The sequence below is a fragment of the Peromyscus leucopus genome, chromosome 4, assembly GCF_004664715.2.
Source record: "Peromyscus leucopus breed LL Stock chromosome 4, UCI_PerLeu_2.1, whole genome shotgun sequence".
Classification (NCBI taxonomy): Eukaryota; Metazoa; Chordata; class Mammalia; order Rodentia; family Cricetidae; genus Peromyscus; species Peromyscus leucopus.
Window position 1 is genome coordinate 79,097,523 of NC_051066.1, and position 16,438 is coordinate 79,113,960.

Consider the following 16,438-nt stretch of genomic DNA (forward strand, 5'->3'; position numbering starts at 1 on the left):
TATTAGGCAGTAGGTTATTGTTCATATGTATTTATTTTTACCAGCAGAAACTTAAAACAACTTCCTCAGGTTCCAAAGCCAGAAAGTGGTCAGGGTGGGATTCAAGGTCAAGCCACGTGGCTCACAGCCTACGTTCTTAGCCACAGGGATGCACAGGCCCTTCACGCAGGACTTCTTGATGCCTTTTGACATTTTAATTGGGTTTCATGTCTGAGTGGAGAAAACCACCAGTGAGTGGAGAATGGGGTCAACCCTTTCAGGAGTGATAGCAGGAAAGGGAATGCCTCTAAAATGGGTTAAGGTTTCACATTAGGCTCCTCGGGGACCTGTCCCACAAGAACAAGGTCTGGCTGTGGATCATGAGTGAAGAATGAGAAGAGACTCCAGGAAGGCTGGTCTCTAAACCCCCAAATCCCGGCTGTGGGTCGCCTGTTGGACTCTGGTGGGAAGAGCAAACCCAAAGACCGGGAGCTGGTGGCCGGGAGCTGTGACTTACCGGTCGGGGCAGACTGTATTGGTACATTTCTGGGCGGTAGGTGGGCACCCACTGCACTCCAGCCCGGGGCCGTGTCATGGTCCCTGGAGCACTAGTCACCACCTCTGAGTAGGGCAGGTGCTGAGTAGAGCCGTAGGCCTCCGGGTGGCGGCTTTGGCCTGCATGGCCGGCGGATGCCAGGCTGAAGGCCTCCTCCAGAAGCATGTGCATCTGTTGCCGGACTTCATCGATGGAAGGCTGTGAGCTCAGCGTGGAGGTCTCTGAGTGGCCCTTCACCTGCCGGGCCCTGCCGTAGCCCCGGGGCTCATGGACTCTGTCCACATTGGTTTCCTCTATGATCTCGGGCTCAGTCTGTGGGATCAAACAAAACCCAGCAATTTGTTAATGAAGCTCTTTCTTGAATCTTAAACTATTCACTGGGGCTGATGAGATAATGAGTCTGTGCTAACTTAGGTCATAGCCAATGTGCTCTATCTAGGAATTCCCACAGCAGGAGCAGTCGCTCGGGTTACACAGGAAAGGCTGTATTCCAACTACCATTGTAGTCTTCAGGTGTCCACACTACACCAGTCCCGCAGACTTTCTAATTAGCATAGTAATGAGATATGGCTCTCACTGATTAAATTAATGGCATTCTCAAAATCTAGATGCCTTTGGGTATAAGAATGTGGAGCATTCTGTAGTCTATACCCCAAAGGATGGCAAATCACTTTAAATGAGCCTGGCTCCGGCCACTGGTTAGGGAATTCCTGGTTTCCTGATTCCATTTATCATGCATGGAGAGCGACACAGTCTTCCTTATACACAGATGGTCTACAAGTATCATGTGACATGAACGAAAAGCCCTGAATGGGGCCCAGCAGGGGCATGCCAGGAGACTCTGATGCCTGCTCAAGTCTGAGATCTACTGATCTAGAACATTCTCTTTCACCTGCACCCATCATTCAAGGTATAGCTGCAGAACTGAGGGGGATAGATAGACAACTGGATCTCATTAGCGTCAGAGAAGTCTACATGGACAATCAGCTTCAGTTGCCTGTTGATGAAGGTATGTTTAGTACATTGTTCATTCTGTTCTGTGGGATGCCTGTGAGGGCCCATTCCTCACCAGTTCTATGGGATGCATGTAAGTGCTCACGCTGTCACACCGGCCATGCACAAACTTCAGAATGCAAAATGCAGGAGACAAGGGATGGCTCAGGTGGTCCAGTCCGCTGCTCCACAGTAACTACTGTGGTAAGAGCCAGATCTAAGGTGCACTGAGAAGCTAAAAGCTAGGGCATTCAGGATGCCCCAGCCTGGAAAGCTGCTTTATTTCCACTTCTTCATTTGTAAAAGGATGATGTACTGCCCCAGAGGGGTGCACAAGGATTCAGTGGACGTCTTTGTGAAGATTTAGAACAGTGGCACAGGGCACAGACACGCTAGCGCTCTCATCACCATTACTGCTGTCACTCACACAAGTTCTCACGAATTTGAATTACTATGAATGAGGCACTTGGCTGCTAAAATGGACACCACAGGAAGTTATCAGCAGGGAATCCATTCACACAGGCAAGTCCTGCTCTCACAGATCACAGGAGTCAGGGCTGTGATATATTCGTGTTTGCGCTGGATAATTCTACGTCAACTTGACACAAGCTAAAGTCATCTGAAAGGAACCTCAGTTAAGGGAATAACTGTAAGATCAGGCTGTAGGCAGGTCTGTAGGGCATTTTCTTATTTAGTGGTTGATGGTAGAGGGCCCAGCCCATGGTGGGTGGTGCCATGCCTGGGCTGGTGGTCCTGGATTCTATCAGAAAGCAGGCTGAGCAAGCCTGGAGAGCAAGTCCATGGCCTCTGCATCAGCTCCTGCCTGCAGGTTCCCATCCTCTATGAGTTCTTGCCCTGAGTTCCTTCAGTGATGGACTATGGTATAGAAGTATAAGCCACATAAACCCTTACTTTTGGTATTGGTATTTTATCATAGCAATAGTAACTTTAACTAGGATGATGTCTTAAAAGCACGTTCACTTTCTTTAGTATTGAATTAGTACACATACATTAGTGAAGAAACTGAAAATACAGACAGCACAAAAAAGAAATTAGACCTTTTTTCTATTCTCATCATCTAGAGTTAGGACTTGTATATTGTTCAAGATCAACATTAAGGCTCTCCATGTACCTTCAAGACTAGATTTATTAGCAAACAGCTATAGTAAGCAATTTCAAATACTACTTCTTATTTTAACATATGCAAAGCAGATCATAGGATAGGACATAAAATTATCCCTTAATACAAGGACATGTCATGCCACTGAAATCTTAGAAGGCTTGTGATCATTGTCTGGGAAGTGGGTTTTCTGAAGGCCAGCAAACCTGCCTGTTAAGATTTTGCCCAGAGATATCTTCTAGATAACAAAAACAACTTCTAGAAGAAAGTTTCTGTATAATGCAGAGAACATTGGGAATTGAAGTTCAAAGCCTGGGGTCTTTAATTCAAGCTCCATTGTAAAGGAGAGGGGCTGAGGCCAGAGCAGTTAACTGATTTGCTCAAAGTCACCTGGAGTGGGTGTGTTTTCCTGGGCATGTCCCACTGTGCCGTACGCCCCTCAATGCTGGTTGCTACCCACACGGAGCCTTCCTCCCTATTTCTTCAGTCTCCCTAATACATAATGGATGTTAATGCCAGATTACTCCCAGGTGAGAGATTAATGGCATCAAGGTGAGCTGAGCCATGATTTTGCCACCTTTCAGTGGTATTATGCATCTGCAGTCAGAAGATTGAATATATTCTTGTGTGAATTTAGAGTTGTGTGTTAGGCAGGGCAAGAGTGCACATCTTAGTAACATATCTTACTCTCCCTCTCCTCCTCAAGATCCCCGGGGTGGGGCTGTGCAAGGGCACAGGCTGGGGGCAGGGCACCTCTCTGAGTTGGTTCCTGTGCTGGGAAACATTGACTCCAGGCTCCTGCAGTCATCTGCCACCATACTGCCCCAGCAGAAGTTAACTCTTGATTCTTTCAACAGGGTTTTCATCCTGCACCGGGGGTTCCTTTAATCTAAGTGTCCAGTGTCATGGCCGGCAAAGACTCTTGTTCTGTCCCAGTTCTCAGGTGGTTTTTAGTCTTTCCTTCTCCACAGATGGAAACAAGCCCAGCTCCCACTGACTCTGGCTCAGGATATACTTGGATTTGTTTAATGTCTGTTTTGCCCCCCACCAGACACCCCCTGAACTCACCGCACTTCTCTTTCTCACGAGGCCACACTAAGGCACTTGGCATTCAATAAAACTTTGAGACTCGACCTGTCTTTAGAAATCCCATCCAGCTCCCCACGGGGTGTGCCTGAAGTTAAGATGGAAGGTCCACTTTCTTTATCACATTTCCTCCAATGCTAATGAACTGTCTGACACGTGGGCAAGCTGCATGGACTCCCTGGGACTCGGAATGCTGCTCTCTGTAGTTCAACCGAACTACTACTGTCTGCCGTTTACCATCTGTCTTGACTAGTTTTGTGTCAACTTGACACAAGCTAGAATCATCCAAAAGGAGGGAATCTTAATTGAGACAATGCCTCCAGAAGATCCAGCTGCAAGGCATTTTCTTAACATTGTGGGTGGGTTCATCCCTGGGTGAGTAATTCTGAGTTCTATAAGAAAGCAGGCTGAGCAAGCCATGAGAACAAGCCAGTAAGCAGCACCCCTCCATGGCCTCTGCCTCAGCTCCTGCCTCTGGGATCCTGCCCTGCTTGAGTTCCTGTCCTGACTTCCTTCAGTGATGAACAGTGCTATGGAAGCATAAGTCAAATAAACCCTTTCCTCCCCAAGTTTCTTTGATCACGATGTTTCATCACAGCAATAGAAACCTTAACTAAGACACCATCTCTTGAACTCCAACAGCCCTAGGAAGTGCCACATCCCTCTAACCTCAGTCCCCTGATGTCCACTCAGGAAGGGAAACACCTCCATGACCTCTGCTTGCAGCACGGGTGATAGGTTTCTTTTCCTGGTGGGACAATTACTGGTTTCAGCCCTTAGTTCTTTTTCAGGCTTCATTAAGAATTATGAAGCAATCACTAAAACTGTGACCTGGCCTTGAAGGAGTATCCTCTAGGAGCGATTAAACAACAACAGTAATATCAGCTATCAGTGATGAGTAACTTATATGCCAGGCACTGTTGTCTGAATTTTGTATACATCGACCCTTCTTACTCTCACAGTAACCTATGTTGTAATACTAATGAGTATGATTATTTGTATTGTACAGATGAGCAAATCCAGGCATTGACAAGTCCAACAGAAAGCTCTTATCCATTATATAAACAGATCTCTTACCACCCCATAGGTGTGTGCTCTGACCAAAGCCAAAATAGACTTCTGAGACAAGGACAGAGACAGAGGAATCATTAAGATTATCTCAGAGACCATAGGAAAAAAGCACCAGTGTATAAACAAAGTGCTCAGTAGTAAACCTAACAATAAGCAGTTGATGAATACCAACTACCCCCACCTGACGGGCCACTCTTCTGGGGTTTTCCATCTATAGCTAATGAGTTAGGGCAACCATAGCCCTCAATTCAGGGCTGCATGTCTAAAGCCATTGATTGGTTGTTGAGTGAAAGAAATCTGTGGTGATATTGTGTTCCCCAAAATATTGTGCACCCTAATAAACTTATCTGGGATCAGAGACAAAACAGCCACTAGATACAAAGGCTAGAAAATGGTGGTACTCACGCCTTTAATCCTAGCATTCCAGAGACAGAAATCCCTCTGGATCTCTGTGAGTTCAAGGCCACAATGGAAATAGCCAGGCATGATGACTCATGCCTTTAATCCCAGAAAGTGAGCCTTTAATCCCAGGGAGTGATGGTAGAAAGCAGAAAGGTTTATAAGGCATGAGGACCAGAAACTAGAAGCATTTGGACTGGTTAAGCATTTGGCTGGTTAAGCATTAGGTTTTGAGCAGCACAGTTCAGTTGAGACCCATTCTGGATGAGGACTCAGAAGCCTCCAGTCTGAGGAAACAAGACCAGCTGAGGATCCAGCGAGGTGAGGTAACTGTGGCTTGTTCTGGTTCTCTGTTCTTCCAGTTCACCCCCAATACCTGGCTCAGGTTTGATTTTATTAATAAGAACTTCTAAGATTCCTGCTACAGAAATCCACGTAGTGCGTATTCACATTAGCTTGAGGGCCTGTAATATTCTGGCCCTATGAGGAGTCTACCATATGTGTTGCCTTGTTTAGCCTCACAGGAACATATAACAGATGTATCCATTTTCAGATGAGGGAGACCACGACCACTAGCTTACCTGGTGTGGTAGTTTGAATGTAATTGAGCCCAGAATCTCATAAGGAGTGGCACTATTAGGAGGTGTGGCTTTGTTGGAGTGGGTATGGCCTTGTTGGAGGAAGTCTGTCACTGTGGGGGCAGCCTTTGAGGTTTCCTATGCTCAGAATATGGTCCAATGTTACAGTTGACTTCCTGTTGCCTGTAAAATGTAGGACTCTCAGCTATTCCTCCAGCATCATGTCTACTTGTACACTGCCATGCTCCCCACCATGATGATAATGGACTGAACCTCTGAACTGTAAGCTGCACCTCAGTTAAATGTTTTCCTTATAAGAGTTGCCATGGTCATGGTGTCTCTTCATAGCAATAGAAACCCTAACTAAGACACCCAGCCCTTGCCCCATCCCTTCATTTAAGTTTACTTATGAATATGCTTTATGTAAAAGTAAAAAGTAAAATCTTCCTATATTGGCTGATGGCTGGTTTGAGTACAGTGTCTGTCTGGAGCCAAATTTGGGTTAGAGAATGTATTTTTAAGCCCATTTAACTTGAAAGTTAGTATATTGCTTCTCAACTTCATATTGAAAAAATCCTGGGAAGCTATAAGTTAATCAAGATATACTTCAACAGAAATTCTAAAAAGAGAAAAAACAATCAAATTATGACTGTTACTACTACTACTACTAAAATAATAATAATAATAATAATAATAATAGAATACAGAGATGAGCCAAACAAAGAAAATTAAAACCCATTGTAATCCGACTGCTATAATAACTACAGCTAACATTGTGACCTTCATGCATGTCCTTCCAGATGTTTCTATGCATATGAAAGAGGATACAGATCATACGGAGCACTTTCAACATACTGTCCATGCCCAACACCTTTAACCACACCCCCCAGCCCCAGTCAGAATACATAATGACATACTGGCCATGACAGCTGTATCCCTTCTAAAGAGGGCTCATACTTGGACATCAAATTCTCTGACTTCTGTGATAGAGAATAGGAAGTGGGAGCAGCAAACTAGAGAGAGGAGGGGTATGGATTGTAGGGTTTTGTTTGCTTGTTTTTTGAGACAGGGTTTCTCTGTGTAGCCCTGGCTGTCCTGGAACTAGCTCTGTCGACCAGGCTGGCCTTGAACTCACATAGATCCACCTGTCTCTGCCTCCCAAGTGCTGGGATTAAAGGCAACTGCCACCACCACCTGGCTGGATTTTAGGGTTTTTCAAGTAGAATTTTTTTTCTAGAGAAGAACATAAGTAGCCATGGTAGACGAAGGAGAGAAATTGGCAGAATTTAAAAAGGACCACAATCTTAGTCAGGGTTTTATTGCTTTGATAAAACATCATGACCAAAATCAAACTGTGAAGGAAAGGGTTTGTTTGGCTTATATTACAATCCACCATCAAAGGAAGTCAGGTCAGGCCCTCGAGGCTGGAACCTGGAGGCAGGAACTGAAGCAGAGGAGGAATGCGGCTTACGGGCTTGTTCTCCATTGCTCAGCCTGCTTTCTTAGATAACTCAGGACCATCTGCCCAGGGATGGCACCTTCCATGGTGAGCTGGCCCCCTATACCTATCAGTAATTAAGAAAATGCTAGATAGGCTTGCCCGTAGGCCAATCTCATAGAGATTCTCTCAGTCGAGATCCCTTTCCCAGCCGACTAGCTGTGTCAACCTGACATAAAACTAACCAACATAACCACTGAGTGTGGTGATATCACATATATGAAAAAGATGAATAGAGGGTTGGAGATATTTACAAGTTATTATTGTTAGCATTGTTCTTTGGTTTACAAACTCTTTCAGAATGAACTGTCTGGATTTATGATTTTATAAACAGAAAATAAGTTTACATATATGCATATGTAAACTGGATATAAACATATGAAGTTTTTAAAAGTTTATTTAATTTTTATTTATGTGTATGTGTGTGAAGATATGACACATGTATACAGGTACCCTTAGAAGCCAGAAAAGGGTGTTGGATCACCTAGAAGTTAAGTCATCTGATGTGGGTGCTGGACGAACAGCAAATGCTCTTAGCTGCTGAGTCATCTCTCCAGTCCCCATGTAAAGCTTTAAAAAATACAACAGATTAATGTATCTATAAATTATTATATATAAATACTATATATAACATTCTGTCAATAAACATGCACTCATAAGGAATAACCTAAATAATGTTGTAACTCTATCATATGTAGTTTTAAGATTATAATGAACAGTCCACTGTTTTAAATGGTCTTTTGATATCTTACTATATAAAGCAAGCTGTAAAAGATATCCTTTCTATTAAACTTTGTATATAGCCATGAATAAATTTATACAAGTGGAATTACTGGTATAGAGAATATGCACATATTTAAGGTTTGGAGCAGTTATAGAATTTCATATGGTATATCACAACCCATAGAAGAAACTGAAACTGTTCTTTCTCCCCTGAACACAGGGGACCCTGGTCTTGAACTTTATGGTGCCCCCACATAGGACAAACACCTACAGTTCTTATCATGTTGTTTTTTTCTTTAATTTTTTAAAATGTTTTATTTACTTTATTATTTTATGTGTATGAGTATTTTGTCTACATGTATGTGTGTGTGCTGTGTTCATGCCTGATGCCTACAGAGATCAGGAGTTTGATCCTCTGGGACTGGAGTTACAGACAGTTGTGAGCTACCATATGGGTAGCTCTGGAAACTGAACCTGGGTCCTCTGGAAGAGCAAAAAGTACTCCTTACCACTGAGCCAACTCTCCAGCCCTCCATGTCGTTTTCCAAAGAGTAGGTCATTCCCATACACCAAGGCCGCCTACACAGTGGCTAAGAATTCATTTGACCTCAGTTTCTTTTGAAACCCCATGGGAACAAACTTGAGGGACATTATAGCTCTGCTGGGGACCCCACAGAGTTTCTGGAAACTATTCCACAAACTTAATCCTACTGTTTGGCCTTGGGGAACATTTGTAGCCCTACGTCTTCAAAAATAAATTAACAACTAGTTTTGAAAAAAATACACTAATGATAAGACAAGTTATTGACTAGCAGAAAATATTAGGGTCTGTATTCAGAATATACAAATAGCTTCTACAAATGAATAAGAGACTTCCAATTAAAAAATGTAATAATATGCTTGAAAAGGTATCTCAACAAAGGACATTATCAAAATGTCCAATAAACACATACATCATCAGTGACTGGGAAAATCATGTCACTTCAAATTCAGTGGAATGAGTGAAATGAAAAAGTGTAATAACAGCAAATGCTGGCGAGGCAGAGGAGCAGGACTGAATTATCATTGCTGATGAGAAGGAGAAGGCTCCCATGTCTATAAGTCTGACTGTAGTTTATGAAAGAGTCAGACCTATATACCTACCTTACAGCCCAAAAATCCTATTCTGGTCATCTGGGATATATGAGAACAAATGTTCACAACACAGATAAATTCTAAGAGTAATTTCCATACTAGCTCTGAAGTGCAAACAACCCAAATAGCCCACAGTAGAATGACGAAAAAGCAAATAGCGTTGGATTTATATGATAGAATAGTAACAGAAAAGAACAAGACACTGATAACGCAATGGGGTAGATGAATCTAGAGTGGAAGAAGTCAGGCACACAGTCTGCACTGAACAATTTATTTGAGTCCAGGAAGAAGCAGGGCCATGAGGGTGGGTATCAGAAGGGTGGTTGCCTCTCGGAGGGTGATGCTTGACTGAAAGGGGAGCGAGGAAACCATCTGGGGTGGGTGGGTGTGAGAGAGAAAAAGCTTCTGTATTTTGATTGGGCTGGTGGCTGCGAGGGTGTGCGCATTTACCACAGATTGGAGTACTTTACTATATATCAGTTTCACCATGGTAAAACAAAGTGGGTTGGGGCAGCAGAGCTGCTTTGAAGGGGCTGGTCAGGGAAGGTGTGCCTGAGGACCTGATATTTCTGGAGACTTGAAGGCAAAGGGGCTGGTTATGTACTTATCACTGGGAGGGCTTAAAAAAAAAAGCCCTAAAGTAGAAAAGAGTTTAGAGCATGTGCAACAGAGAAAGAACCATTATGGAATGAACTGTGACCCCCAAATTCACACTCTGCGGTGGTATTCCCTGGAACTCAGGATGTGATCCTGTTTGGGGGTCTTTTAGAGTGGTGATCAAGTCAAAATGAAGTCATTTGCGTGGGCCCGTTGCTACGGATGTCCTTCTAAGGGGGACATTTGGACACAGGCATCTACAGAGGGAAGACAGCCTGACACTCTGCAGGACTTCCATCTGCCCACCAGGACAGACTAATCCTGCCCACACCTTGACCTAAGACTCCTGGTCCCTAGGACTCTGAGGAAGTAAACTTCTATTATTGACACCACTTTGTGCTCTAGCAAACCAAGACACAATCTTGTGGCTGAAGTTCCAAATGCCAGGATTGGGGCTGATCCCAAAAGGTCTCAAAGGCCACAGAAAGAGAGTTGGCCTGTTTTCAGAGGACAATCGCAAACACCTAGAGACTTCTAAGCAGGAGGGAAGCATGGCTAGAATTTCTATGAAGTTACTTAAGGCCCATGCATTATTCCAGGCAAGAAAAAAAAAATGGCTTGAGTTTGATGAGGGTGGCCATGGGCAAAGACAATGTGGTGACTTCACGACACATTCTGGAAGAGGACCAACAGGACTTGATGGGTTAGAAGTGGGAGAAACGAAGGGGAAGGATGGAATTAGGCTGAGCCTTTTCCTAAGAGGAATCGTGCTGTTTGTACATCTGATATTCCCCAAACTCCCCAACTGTGTCTTCCTCTGGGCCTTTCTGTGGTGGTATTGTGTTCCCCAAAATATTATGTACCCTAATAAACTTATCTGGGGTCAGAGAACAGAAAAGCCACTAGATACTTAGGATAGGCAGTGGTAGCACGTGCCTTTAATCCTAGCATTCCAGAGGCAGAAATCCATCTGTTCAAGGATACAGCCCAAGCATGGTGACTCACGCCTTTAATCTCAGAAAGTGAACCTTTAATCCCAGGGAGTGGTGGTAGAAAGCAGAAAGGTATATAAGGCGTGAGGACCAGAAACTAGAAGCTTTTAGCTGGTTAAGCTTCAGGCTTTGGAGCAGCAGCTGGGATGAGGACACAGAGGCTTCCAGTCTGAGGAAACAGATCAGCTGAGAAGTTGGCCAGGTGAGGTAGCTGTCGCTTGTTCTGTCTCTCTGATCTTCCGATGTTCACCCCAATACTTGGCCTCAGGTTTGATTTTATTAATAAGACCTTCTAAGATTCATGCTACACCTTTCCATTTGCTGTTCCATTATTGGGAGCTCTCTTTCCCCGGGGCTAATGTGTATGGCTCTCTGATGTGAGGTCCCTGCTCAGAAGTGACTTTCCCAGAGACCTTTGCCCTTAGCTAAGATATTAAGACTAGTCCCTGTCATTCTCTACCATTCACTCTACTCCTTGGCTCTCCAGTGTCCCTTTGGCATTCCCCTGCCCATCTTTGTGCCTTGAATTCCATTCTCCTACTGGACTGCAAGTCCTGGAGGGTAGGGACTTTCCCTGTTCCCTGCTGAGTCCCCAAATGACACATAGTGAGACCTTAATAAATACTCATGGAATGAATATGTACAAAGTAGTTTTAAAGTCCTAAAGAACATCTGTTTAAAGGTCTTCAGCAGGAAAGGTACTTCACAGTTCCAGAATGAACTAGACAGTCATATTTTAAATGGAGCTGAGGGGCTTGTAAGAGCTTGTATTCTAGAATCCCAGTTACGGCCCCAAAGCAGAGGAACATCTCACAGGCCTCTCCTTTCCACCCTCGCCCTAACCCAGGACACTGCATTTTAGAGTACAAAAGTTTGAAAAGCCCCTCCAAAATTTGCCACAAGGCTCTGCTTTTCTCCTTGGTGCTAACCACAGCTCCACCTTCCAGGAATTCTACATCTCCACAATTCTACATCTGCCTGGCAAGGACCCAAGAGCAGGCCGGAAAGGATGGTTACTAAGATGGGCCCCAGGCATGATGAATGGATCTGGCTCCTTGTCTGTTTTCCTTACCACTAATCATGGTCCTGGGGCCCACACAAAACAGGGCAGCCCACCTCCCCCCTTTAATGCATGCTCTGGATCTCACAAGCCCACGTGCTACCTGCCTCGGTGGAAGCAGGGATATATTTAGAGAGCTACTTCTGGGAAACTAACTCCAGGGGCTCTGCCTTTGTGGGAGGTGGCACAGGACTGGAGAGACCTCTGTAGCCACTTCCTTCTGAGGCCACATCTCGAACCAGCCTCTACCAATAAAGCGGGACTGGCCTTCATCAGCATAGGCTGTGGTCCAAAGGAGGCTGTGAGGACTTCTTGCACCTGCAAAATTTCATATCCATTCCAGGGACCCACTGCAGTCACACAGGCCACGGGGTGAGAAGAAGACAGTGTGGTTTCTGTGTTCTGGGCGAGCTGAAGAGACAGGACAGGGTTTCTTCACTGACTTTTAATCTTCCAAGGAGTGAGATCTGAGACCACACGGACAGGACAGTGAGAGACAGGAGGCGTCCTCACTCTTCTCTGTCATCCCTGCTCGCAAGCGAAGCTCCCTAGCATGCAGCAGGAGCCTGAAGGGGCAGGATCTCAGGGTTTCTGTCCCTTAGCCTGCTGTCCTTCATTTACAGTGGGAGTTCAGTACTGAGTAGATTAAAATATCCCATGAGCCCACACTGTTTGGGAAAGTGTGACCTTAGAGATCACCTTTGGAGGTGTGGCCATGTGCTGGAGTGACAGGAAAAGGTCTCAGGAACTCATCACCACACCCATCACACCTGGAAGGTTCCCTTTGGGTAGTATGAGTCCTTTCCTTGATGCAGGACACATTTCACAGAAGATGGGAGATGTCTACAGGGCTGGGATAGAAAGGAGGCAGGAGGCAGAGCATCACTCACCCCTGGTGGAGTCTGAAAGCCATGGGTACCACTGTTGCCTGCCTCCCTCCTACGTACAGCTCTGCCAGCATTAACCCATTTGTTCTCACAGTAATCCCATGAGGGAGGACCATGTTTGTTCCCATGTTATACACAGATAGGTGAAGCAACTATCCACAATCCACACAGCTAGGCTGTAGTTCAGCTCCAGAATCTGTGAGTACAGTTCCTGCCTTGCTTGTGAACTTTGAGAGTGATCGATAAGCCACAGTCACCTGGATAAAAACTACTGTTTCCAAAGGAGTCAGTCTGAAAGCCTCTTGAGAAGTTGTTTTGTTTTGTACTTTGAGATGAATCAATCACCTTGGCTGAGCTGGTGCTGCAGGCCAGGAAGGACCTCTCCTGTGAGTCAACACTGCTTCGTAGCTGAGGGACTGTCCCCACACCTACCCTGAGAGGCTCTTCCTCCTCTTTAGCCTTGCAAAAGCCTGACAAAGCCTCTTTAGCATCCCCTCTCTGAAATCCACCTCTAATGCGCATGCTTCCAACTGAGCTTGGACTTCCCAACTCCACAGTGAACAGCTGAGGTACCACCAGGGCGCCCTGTACCACCCAGGCTGGCTGTGTCCTGCGTGGCCACCCAAAGAGGACAGGCTGACATGGAAGGAGACAGTGACATGGAGGAGCGTGCTGGGCTTCCTTAGAGAGGAGCCTTCCTAAGCCGCGAGGACTGTGACAGCCTTGGCATCTGCCCGCTCCCTTTCTGTGTTCTAGTTTGGTTCTGTTGCTGTGATAAAACACTGACCAAAAGCACCTTGGGGAGGGAAGGGTTTATCTCATCTTATGCTTCCAGGTAACAGTCCATCATTGAGGGAAGTCAGGACAGGCACCCAAGGCAGGAACCTGGAGACAGGAACCTGAAGGCAGGAACCCAGAGGCAGGAACCTGGAGTCAGGAACTGAAGCAGAGACTCTGGAACAGAGTGCTGCTTCTTGGCTTGCTCAGGCTGCTGTCTTAAGTAATCCAGGGCCACCTGCCCAGGGGTGGCACCTCTCATGGTGGGCTAGGCTTCCCATACCAATCATTAATCAAGAAAATGTCCCACAGACTTGCCTACAGGTCAATCTGATAGAGGCAATTCCTTAGTCAAAGTTCCCTCTTCCCAGGTGACTTTGGTTTGTGACAAGTTGACAAAACCAAGCCAGCACATTCTGTGTCTCAGCCAGGGGCTCTGGGTGGGACAAAGCCTGTGCCAGGGCTACTGGCTAGGCCTGGTTTGGGTAAGTCAATTAGTGTTGGCTTTTGCTGTCAGCATGATTGACACAGAACTGGGCATTCACTTTATGGTGGCGCAGTCGGAGTAAAAATTATAAGTTTTGTTTTCATAACTGGGAAAAGAATTTTCTGCTGTGCTAGTTAATGCAAGGTGCAGTTGTGATGGCTGGGACTGCTGCTGCCACTCATTAGAGAAAAGCAAGTCCATGCCTAAGGGGACCCAGCCCTGTATAATGCAGAGGGATGAACTGACATATCAATCAAACTGTCCTGGATTTACCATAACGAATGCATTCCCTATTGTTTGAAAACAGTTTGCGTGGCATTGGGTGTTCTGCTGCTTTCAGCCAGAGCATCTGAACCAATCACCACCACTCACTACAAACAGCAGTGCGCACTGAGCATGTGTTTACAGCTGCGATTGTGCCTGTGTGATTCAGGGGGATGAATGTGCCCACTTTACAAGTCTCAGCTCAGGAGTCACCTCTTCTGGTTGACACCCTTGTTTGTCCATTTGCTCAACAAATAGAGACACTGCATATACTTTATGCCAGCTCCTATCCTGAGTGCTGAGGTTTCAGCAATGAATAAAACATGATTTCTGCCCTTGAAGAGTCAACTGAAGAAATAATACAAATAAACCAACAAGCGGAAGCCAGCGGTGGGAGGTAAGGACTGTGGGCTGAGGACTAGGTATTACTGGAACAATAAAAAAAAAAAAAGATGGGCATCTAAGCCAGACCCATAGACAGGCATAGGGGGGTTGGAAAAGACTATGGGCAAGATGCCATTTAAAGTAAGTTCTGAAAGCATGGCCCACACCAGCATCTTTACCTGGAGGGGTATGTAGGGCAATGTCTTGAGATATTTTTGGTTGTTGTGACTGGGAGGGGCTACTGGCAGCTCCCAGGTAGAGCCAGGGATGCTGTCCAACAAAAAGCACACGAAAACTAACCAGGCCCAAGTCTTAACGTGATGAAGCAGGCAGGAAGACGTGCTTTCCACAGAGTGACAAGCACGTAATACGGGAGCAAAGAAATCACATGACACAACAGGTTGGGGAAGCGCATCTGGGTTGCAACTGATGGGTTAGGTGATGGAGTGGAAGAAGCACCAGCTAGCAGAACATGGCTGGCTCAGCCACGGCACGTAAGTCTTGAGATGCTGGGAACTTAGATTCGAGATCTGGACTCAAAGCTCTAGGAGTTACAAGAGGATCTGCAGGCAGAGTGTGTGGTGTTGTAGAGGTCACTCAGTCCGTGATAGTGAGCAGTAGTGACTACACTGGGCAGTGGCTGTGGGACGTCCAGGGAAGATCAGACCTCCTGAAGGACTCTCTCTTCCCCTATCCAAGTTCATTGCATCATTAATCATAACCTGGGACAGGCCCCAGAATTAATTCAGCATCCCCTCTGTCTTAGGGTTTTTAATTGCTATGAAGAGACACCATGACCACAAAAACTCTTATAAAGTAAATCATTTAATTGGGTGGTGTGGGGCGTTTACCCACCACCCCCACAGCTTCCCAGAGTTTTCTTTAGTCCCTGTTCATGGCGCCATTCTGTGGGGCGTTTACCCACTACCCCCACAGTTCCCCAGAGTTTTCTTGAGTGCGATCAGCAGGAAATATTAGATAGAAGGATTTATTTCGGAGATAGAAAATAAAGGATAGCCTCGAGAGGGCCTGGAACCTATTCCAACGGGCCCTGACTGTCTCTGGCCCAGGGTTTTTATAGAGACGCTAAGGGGTGGAGCAAAAGACCTCCTCCCCCAGCACAGCCAAGTGCAGACCATCTCAGACACCTGCACTCAGGCCCGTGGTCCTGATTATCCTCTATTTGAACCTGCTGGGTAAAGCCACGAGGAACCCGAGAACGGGCTCCCACAGGTGGCTCACTTACAGTTTCAGAGGTTTAATCCATTATCATCACGATGGGGAGCATGGCGGCATGCAGGTAGATGTGGTGCTGGACCTGAGAATGCTACATCTTGTAGGCAACAGGAAGCTGACTGACTGACTGACACTGAGGGAAGCTTGAGCAAAGGAGACCGCAAAGCCCGCCCACACAGTGACACACTTCCTCCAACAAGGCCACATTTCCTAATAGCACCACTCCCTTTGGGGGCCATTTTCTTCAAACCACCACACCCTCCCAGAGTCTCGCCCAGGTAGGACAGTAGAACCTCACATATGAGGCTTAGATACTCATGCCAGTAGAGAAGGTAAAATCATGGAGAGTTAAGCTTTTGGAAACTCCCTTAAAGAACCCATGCAGGACTGCATACATGGCCTTGTGCACAGTCTTATAGAGAGTAGGAAGAAAAAAAGAAATGTACGTGTACAAGGTGAACAGAATATACATAAAAGATAGATAACCTATTTTTAGCAATAGGTTAACTTTTTATTTTTCTTTGAGGGCCATGTTGTTGAGTTTGAATCAGTTAAATGCATACAGTCTGTAATGGTTTCATCATACTCAATAAGTATGATGGATGCAGGCCAGGGCA

At 45.6% G+C, this 16,438-nt stretch overlaps 1 protein-coding gene across 1 annotated transcript in view; it reads right to left on the reverse strand.

The window, feature by feature from the left end:
* The window catches only part of Kiaa1549l (KIAA1549 like), a 276,448-nt gene that overhangs the window by 25,727 nt on the left and 234,283 nt on the right, over nt 1–16,438 (reverse strand). The window contains 1 exon segment of the mRNA XM_028877902.2: nt 497–847. Coding sequence (XP_028733735.1) covers nt 497–847 — 351 coding nt within the window.